Below are 9008 nucleotides of genomic sequence, written 5' to 3'. Positions count from 1 at the left end.
GCCCTCCTCTCACCACCCAGTGCATCATTTCACGGTCGTTCCGCTCCAAAATTCGTGATTCCACTTCCGCCTACTACGCTCAGCGCACTCCCGCGGCAGCGGGTGCGTTGACCCTTTTCGAAGGTCGTCGTACCTTTCTACGTTCGTGACTCGCTCGGCTTCGTGGATCGACCTTAATCTCTCGCCGGTTCGCGACGGCTCGTTCTTTCTTTCCCTCCGGCTATTCGAAGAAGCTCGATGATGTAATTACCGTTCTCATACGTTAATTTTCGCAGGTGAATCGAATCGAAAATGTTCGTCAAAAAATCTTTAGGAAAACCCGCGTCAATGGTGATGAATACGAGAACTTTTGTCGAAAATTTTGTGTCATGGAAATATTAATTACTTTACCTTTATTCTTTTTTTTTGTGGAGTTTGATTCTCCACTTGTAGATTGTTTTTTTAACTTATGCAAAAATCGGAGTTGTATCAAAGTTGTATCGTCAAGTAATTTAATTAATTAATTTATGTATATTTAATATAGGCAATATAACGTTCAATATTTTGAAATACTATTTATTTGAGCTTTCAGACTTCTATACTTTGCAAATATCATTATACATAAATAAATTAAATTGAAATACAAGGACATCATTAATGGAGACATTAATTATAATCGACCTCGTCGTTCCTCATCTTTTTTTTTTGCTTTCGTTATTATTATTATTATTGTTATGAGATGCGTGTTTTGTTCTTTGCACACTTTGTATCAACCTTTTTATGCCTTTATAAAAGATTTGATCTCAAGACAAATAAATTCACATTTAACTACTTGTACATTACATTTTCTTCACTGAATTAAAAATTTGTAAAAATGTCGGGTCTTCCGCTATTTTTTACTCCTTCGATTCGACTATCGCGAAATCATAGCGATGGCGCAACGAACACATCTGACCGGTCGGACATACACGTGAGTGGGACTTGAAGAGACGACACTCGAGATAATGGGCCCGTTTTGGCCGCTCATCGACAGCCTCGTTTATTTTGTCGAGTCCCGGTCCATAAATGTGTCGTGCAAATCTACACGAGAGCCAGCCGTCTCGTGCGAACGAATCGATTTAGCGTGCCATAATGAAGTTAACGATTTCGACCTGATTAGTACGAGAGATTTGTCATTCTCGTCTACCTTATATAAAACCTTATATAAAACCGGTATAAAGCATGAACGTTCGAAATAAACAGCCGCTAAATAATTGATCTCACAAGGGAAGTTTCACAACTGTCCGGAATCGATTTGATTCTCCATGAAATATGTTATTAAACACGAAAATCTAAGAGACACGTGCGCTAATTCATGTTTAAGGGATGAAACACCCCTTTGAAAAAAAGAAACGATATTTCTGTTTCGAGCCGAATATCGTCGGAAATATAAAAGATGGAAAAAAATTTTTTAAACAAAAGTTGTACGGTTTCAAGAGTACTTCAATGTTGTGAAGAAAAAAATTAAAAAAATTTAGTGTTTAACAACATATTTCATGGAGAATCAAATCGGTTCCGGACAGTTGTGAAACTTCCCTTGTCAGTAATAATATATAACAATTAATTAATAATAATAGTAATAATAAATCATAAAAATTAACGGTAGTTATTGCATATAACGATAAATCATAAAATTGCCAATTGATTTATAATTTAGAAATATATAATACCCGCAATTCCATTTCTTTATTTGATTTCTACTTTGTTGAAATTTTATCAATTCAATGTACATCAATTTATTGTACATCGATTTTTATTTATAGAAATGAATATTTTCACTTAAATCATTATATTTATACATTTATCTGTGTCGTATACTATTTTCTATATTGATACGCGAGTGTGAGCATCGCAAATCGCGAAATCGTTTTCTCACTCTCGCCCTCTTTTTTTTCCCCTTCAAAAACGGGGAATTGCTTTATCTGCTGGGCAGATGATATGGCACACAACTGAAAATGGGATTTCGGTAGCATCAAATACGCTTTCTACGTGTGTGTGCATGCGTGCGTGCGTGCGTGCGTGCGTGCGTGCGTGTTGGGTGGGTATGTGCACACTATATACATACACACACACTCTCTCTCTCTCTCTCTCTCTCTCTCTCTCTCTCTCTCTCTCCTCTCCCTTCGAATCTCGTGAATCGGAATTGTCGGTTTTGCGGTAACGACAACACTCAACAATGAAATCGAACCTATAGCCGTAAACGGACTAATTGCTAGGATAATAATTATTCTCAGATCTCTGGCCTAGGGCTGAGAGAGGCCGATGCAAGGGAAGAGGGGTTTAGATCATCGCTTGTGTTTCCGGGGTTATTATCGATGCAAGATTCCGGACATTATTTAGCTTTATGCCAATGATTATTTGCCAATATATTCTCTCGAATCAATGTACAATCTCCCTTCTTTTAAATTAAAATCGAAACCGACGTTTGATACTTTTTCCTTTTTATTTCCTATTTATTTCGAATTGTATTTATAATTGGAATATAAAATGATATTTGGATCCTTTAAACGTAACTCGAATTTCTTCCTCTTCTCGCTTTGTGTTTTCATATAATTCTTTATGAGAGCTTTAAGATATTTTATTATATTGTATCTATTAGTAGATAAATGAAGTAGCTAACTGTATATAAATGTACATGAAAAGTAGAAAAATAAAGAGAGAAAGTAAAATAATAAAATGAAGCAAATATGACAAAGCAAAAGAAAAAGAAAGTGATTTATTGTTTGAAATAACTGTACTTGTTAGCTATAATGATTATAATGAAATATCTATCCAATCACTTTTTTCTTGTACGAATATGTAACGATATTAATAAACGTAATACAGTAAATACTGAAATATATTTGATCACTGCAATAATTATTACGATAATTATTGTGGATACACATAGTACACACATAGTACGTTACAATAAATATCATCATATATCTTAATAGTCGTAAAAATGCTTTTTTCTGATAGTAGGAAAGTTCAGATTTTAATAATAATTCATTGCAGTGTTTCAAGATAATTGTTAGCATCGTTATTATTAAATTGATAATTTAATTTATAATACTACAATTCCAGCTTTTTAATTTAGGATTGCGTTTCAATTCCAACAGTAACCTGCAAATAGTTTATAAAACTGAAAAAAGTATTTAAAATTTACGTAAAAATACCTTTGAGCACTAAAATTTACTTTGATCGAACAAGGCTTTTTTCACTTGATTATGTTACTGACATATTTCTTTTTTGTCAAAATATATTGTCTTTAGTAGTTGCATCGATTGTTGACAAGATATAAGAATGTATTTGTAAATTTTGGTGTTGTTTCTATGATTTCCAGGGCTGTCACGGATCCGAGGGATGGTAGGAGAGTAGCCTTAAAAAAACTGCCGAATGTCTTTCAAAGTCTCGTAAGCAGCAAGCGAGTCTTCAGGGAGCTGAAAATGCTTTGCTTCTTCAAACACGATAACGTGAGTAATATTATTGCGTCAAACATGTGTGTGATCGATGAACAAACACCGAAGAAAACAGAAAAATTCCGATAAATTCTAGCACGAAAGCGTCTGTGAAGTTAGCATCACAACATTGAAATTCCATAGTTCTGATTAGAGTTCCCGTTTCCTTTTGTCGAGACGAAAAGTTCTCTATGATTCATAACAAGAGTTCCACTTAATAACTACTTTTAAATAATTTTTAAAAAATGGGGTGCTTTTTATCGAAATTCGAGATCGAATAGTTCTGAGCGGCTCAATAGCTTCATTTCGTGAATACCTACTGTTCCTGATGCATAAAAAAATTTTTTGAAAAATCAAAAAGGAGTTAAAAATTTTTGAAGAATCAATTTTTAGATACAATAGTTCTGATTAGAGTTCCTGTTTCCTTTTAACGAGACGAAGAGTTCTCTGTATTTTTTAATGCGAGGTTCAGTTAATAACAATTTTTTAATAATTTTTAAAAAATGGGGTGCTAATTTCTCAGCGAAATTCGAGATCGAACAGTTCTGAGCAGCTTAATAGCTCTATTTTGTGAATATCTAGAGTTCCTGATACATAAAAAACAATTTTGACACACAAGAAAATTTATTTAAAAAAAATAAAAAATTGTATGAGGAACTCTAGATATTCACAAAATAGAGCTATTAAGCTGCTCAGAACTGTTCGATCTCGAATTTCGCTGAGAAGTTTGCACCCCACATTTTTTAAAAATTATTTAAAAATAGTTATTAAGCGAAACTCTTGTTATAAATTATAGAGAACTCTTCGTCTCGACAAAAGGAAACGGGAACTCTAATCAGAACTATGGAATTTCAATGTTGGGGTGCTAACTTCACAGACGCAGCACGAAAATAAAAAAGTTGTAATTCTGTCGATAATAAATGAAGTCGATATCGAATCTATATTTAGTTTTCAAATATTTTATATTTTATAATGATTATTTATTGCACTTATTATAATAATTGTCTGTAATTTCCTGAAAAATCACGAATATTTTATTGTATAATAAATTAAAATTTTTTTTAAACATTTTTTTTAATAGAACATTTTTAACATTCAAGAACTTAATATATATTACTTAAACACATGTTACTGTCTTATGACAGTTTCTAAAAATTATTTAATAATTATTGTTGTAATAATAAAGTATAATAGCTATTTTGTTTTATATACCTCGTTGTAAGCAATCATACTGTTTGGCATATATTTTTTGACATTGAATACCTGGACGAACATTCAAGATGGATCGTATATAAATTATACGATGAGGTCTCGGAAATTTCTGCGTTTTATTTCCCCGAGGACAAGGCTGTGTGTCCTCCCCCTCGTAGTCTCTCCTATTGGATTCTACTTTTTGTATGAAAAAAGCAGGATCCATCGCGCTCTTTCTATCTTTCGGCCAGTCAAAGGACGGGGCACTCAATCTCTTCCTGTCTCTTTTGCAGGTCCTTTCCGCGCTGGATATCCTTCAGCCGCCGCATCTGGACTTTTTCCAAGAGATGTATCCTTTTCTAAACGCTTGTACTCAAGGACACACTGAAGATAAATCTTAGCATTGAGATTTCCGGACAGGTGAATTCTCCTTTCTACGGTCGAGGTATTTTCTTTTTTTTATCTCTTTTGCTGGTTCTCTCGCGGTTCTCGAATCTCGGAATTGTGATCGAGACGAATGCGATAATTTCCCGAAGTAAAACTAATTCGATCTTAATTTAATTAATTTTCTCGATTTTAATCTAAAGTTTTCGAATTGTCTTTAGCCTCCGGTGTGTTTGCGATGTTTCGATAGGGCGTCTCGGAAGTATTTCCAGTCTCCGCGGATTTTCCTGGATTCTCGTGGAAGAGTGTCACTCTCTCACGCAACGCTCGATCTCTCGGAATGAGTGTCTTGAACGACACGGAAACTTTTAATCGCCGAGCAATTAAAACTCGCGCAGGTCACGAACACGATTCTCTTTCAGTCGCTTTCCAGAAAAATTCTTAGGAAAGATAGAACTCCTCCATCTTCTGCTATTATTATTTGAACAATCCTATTTTCTAATCCATACGTAAAAAAATTTTTCTCTTTCTATTTTTCTTTCTTTATTATTTTCTTATCAAATGAGATTTTGGAAAAATTAATAAAAGATTAAAAAAAGATTGTTTCCGTAAAAAAAAAACGCTTTTTACTAAAATAAAATATCAGTTAATACTTGAAAATTGTATTTCTCGAAAAGTCATTCTATGAGAAAAACTCGTCTTTCGTAAAAGTAGTAGCTATTACGAGATAATTTTCCGGTCGACAGCAAAGCAGGAAGTTATTTCAGCCAGGACAAAGTTCTTACGGGATTACTTTAGTCGACTCTTTGCGAGCGTCATTCATCGTGGTCACATGATCGATCGATCAATGAGTCCTTAAGTAAACGGGATCTTCTGAATTAATTTCGATCGACGTAGCGTGATCGATAAATCAGTTCTCTCACGCACGTGTTCTTCTTCCTCTTCCTATCTTCTTTTTCTGGTAAAGTTCTGTTCGCGCTCTATCACGTCTCGGGGCCCGCTGGACCTCTCTTCTGTGTAAGTTACCCAGTTGATGCTTCGCGATTGTCCTTTCTTTATTTTTCCTTTTCTTCTATTTTTCTTTTATTTTCTTTTGCTTAAGCTCGTTCTGGCTTTTCATGATTGTGACAAAATCTGTAAAATATTTCGCGATGGACGTGTAATTTTTATAGAGCTTTGCTTTGACAAGAGAAAGAGTAGCTAGAAATATATATAAATGAAATAAATGAAAATAAATTGGATTACTCTAGAATTAATCCCAGAGTTGGCTAGTCACTACATAGGCATGTGTACATGTAATTAAATAAATAGATAAATCTGTAAATAAACAAGTGGATAACCGACGTAATAAATGATACCATAAATCCATCAATAAACAGACAAACGAATGAATATTTCGTTAATAAACGAACTACGACGGTTACGCAGATCGATCAATTTTTCGCAGCGGGAACGACATTAATTGCGCTGACAAATAAATAATCGGGGCGCAAATTGCGTGCGCGGTCGCGGAAACTTCATCGATGGACCACCGCTGAGTTTTTATCTCCCCTCCCCTCGTTGTCCTTCCTGCGATTTAATTCTGCAGTCTCCGCTGCGATCGATTCTAATTTCGTCCGCATGAAAAATTCAGCGCGGCTTCCCGACGCCAGAGTTTTAGAGGATGAGGGAAGGGGCCGGCATCGAATGAGACCGCCTAATTTCTAATTAAGGAGCGACTCCCGATTAGCTTGCGCAGCTACGAACACAGAAATCGCCGGCGACCACAGTGCCAATGGAACTGCGGTAAAGAGGAAGAGGGAAGCGAAAGGGATTATCAGTGATGTTGCCAACCCTCCTGTAGCTAATATTGCATTTGCATCGCAATTGCACCATTGCCTTGTCATCAATCTCCTATGTGTGTGTGTCTGTATCTCTTCGCCTATAAATGTCATATTATTTGACATTTCATTTCTTTTTATATTCTTACTTCTTATCAAGGATGACAAGTAACACGTTATTTGCCATCCCTGCATCTTATATAATCCTAATCCTAATCTTATCATCTTAATTTTATTTTAAACTTCTTCAGGAGATAGAAACTTCTTGTCAGACTACCCCGGATTTTGCAATATCCAGCTCGTATTAAAAGTAAAACGATATGAAAAAAAAGACAAAAGTACTTGAAATTACACGCGAAAATTGATAGCGAAAACGCGGGTCATTTTCTTAATGGTCGCGACCGCGGCGTTCTTCGTCAGATTCCTGGTTGCTTATTCATGGTAGCGCTCGAGGTTCCCAGTTATAGTTTTTAATTGTTTATCGGGGCGACGGTTCCATTTCTGCAGATCGAAGGCGGTTTCCATCCAGGACGGATGGTGAACGCCATGAATACGCCATGGCGCGCCTGGGATGAGTTCGCTCGATGGTAATCACGTGTATTATTAATGCGTAAGCCGCAGCGCGCCATTGATACGTCGATAGTGCGCCATTAGCAGCGACTGCGGTCGCCAACTGTACGCCGCCCATGCAGTCTCGCATTGCCGTTTATAATGTCGCATGTAATTGATAACTACAACTTCCTCGTAATATCACGGTTACAACCCCTGCCCGCAACATCATCCTGATTCACGTGCTCGTTCTTAATTTCCGCGAGATCGATGCAATAACGTTTCTCTTTACTCCGCAATATCGTCGCGACGTAATTTTAATTACGGATCACACAATGTGTAACGACGAAACAAGACTAATATAATCGTATGCGTTAATACATTATGATAACGTAATGTATTAAATTAATTGATATCAATAATTCGTATTGTAACAGCAAATGCATAATTTATCTCAAATTATAATATAATATCGCAACTGCATCAATTGATGTATTATTGCTAACACGCGTCATTATCTTCAATGAAATATCTTGTTGCAATACTTGCAATAGTGAGGTCTCTTTTCTTACATTGAAAAAAAATTTGTTAAACCTTACATATTTCTTTGAATAGTACTAACAAGGAAAGGGATGCAACTGTCCCCCTCCGATTTTAATGAGTTTTTAATATGTTATTCTCCAGACAAAAATAAGCGACACGTATTTTTTTATACGTGCCTATACGCACTTTTAGGGGGTGAAACACCCTTTAGAAGAAAATCGGTTTTTCTCTTTCGAAGCGAATATCGCCAGAACTGTAAGAGATAGAAAAAAAATTTCATAATGAAAATTGAATGGCATTAAGAGTACTTTAGAAATATAATTATAAAGAAAAAAAATTTTTTCTTTATAAATAAATAATTGTTACAAATAAATAATTAAAAAAAATCTTTTTATACTTTTAAAGTACTCTTAATGCGATTCAATTTTTATTATGAAAATTTTTTTCTATCTCTTACAGTTCTGGCGATATTCGCTTCGAAAGAGAAAAACCGATTTTCTTCTAAAGGGTGTTTCACCCCCTAAAAGTGCGTATGGGCACGTATAAAAAAAATACGTGTCGCTTATTTTTGTCTGGAGAATAACATATTAAAAGCTCATTAAAATCGGAGGGGGACAGTTGCATTCCTTTCCTTGTAAGTGAATAATAACTTATAGTAAATAAATATTAACTCAATAAATAATGATAGTTAAATCAAATTAATAGTATTTACATCAAATAAATATGTTTACATTTACTAAATATTTACTGGAACTATTTAAACAAATATTTATTAAAATTTAGTATTTTTTATCAGTGTCTGTAATCCGTCCGTTCCGAATCGCCTTCGCCCGATCAGAAACGGAACTGTCGCTTCAATAAATAATTAAATATGACGCTGTCATTTTTCACTAGTTAGATGCGCGCGAGAAGAAGCTTAAAAGCCGGATGTTCTCGCAATTAACTACATTTTCCACATTCTGACGTAAAATCGCCCGAAGCGATCGCAATCGATTTCATTCGCGAGAGAGGTGCATAGGCGGTTGCATCCGTTGCACTGATGTGGCTGGGGAATGACGTGGGT

The 9008-nt window shown here is 35.1% G+C and overlaps 1 protein-coding gene across 1 annotated transcript in view; it reads left to right on the top strand.

Annotated features, from left to right (window-relative positions):
- The first annotated feature begins 911 nt into the window (after nucleotides 1-911).
- Nucleotides 912-9008, top strand: part of nmo (serine/threonine-protein kinase nemo) — a 48595-nt gene continuing 40498 nt past the window's right edge. Inside the window, exons 1-3 of the mRNA XM_018447614.1 lie at nucleotides 912-949; nucleotides 3344-3473; nucleotides 4943-4998. Coding sequence (XP_018303116.1) covers nucleotides 912-949; nucleotides 3344-3473; nucleotides 4943-4998 — 224 coding nt within the window. The remainder of the gene's footprint in view (nucleotides 950-3343; nucleotides 3474-4942; nucleotides 4999-9008) is intronic.

Source organism: Mycetomoellerius zeteki, unplaced genomic scaffold (assembly GCF_001594055.1).
Source record: "Mycetomoellerius zeteki isolate Tzet28-1 unplaced genomic scaffold, Tzet1.0 scaffold106, whole genome shotgun sequence".
NCBI lineage: Eukaryota > Metazoa > Arthropoda > Insecta > Hymenoptera > Formicidae > Mycetomoellerius > Mycetomoellerius zeteki.
The sequence above is the reverse complement of the archived record's forward strand: the minus strand, read 5'-3'. Positions and strand labels throughout refer to the sequence as shown.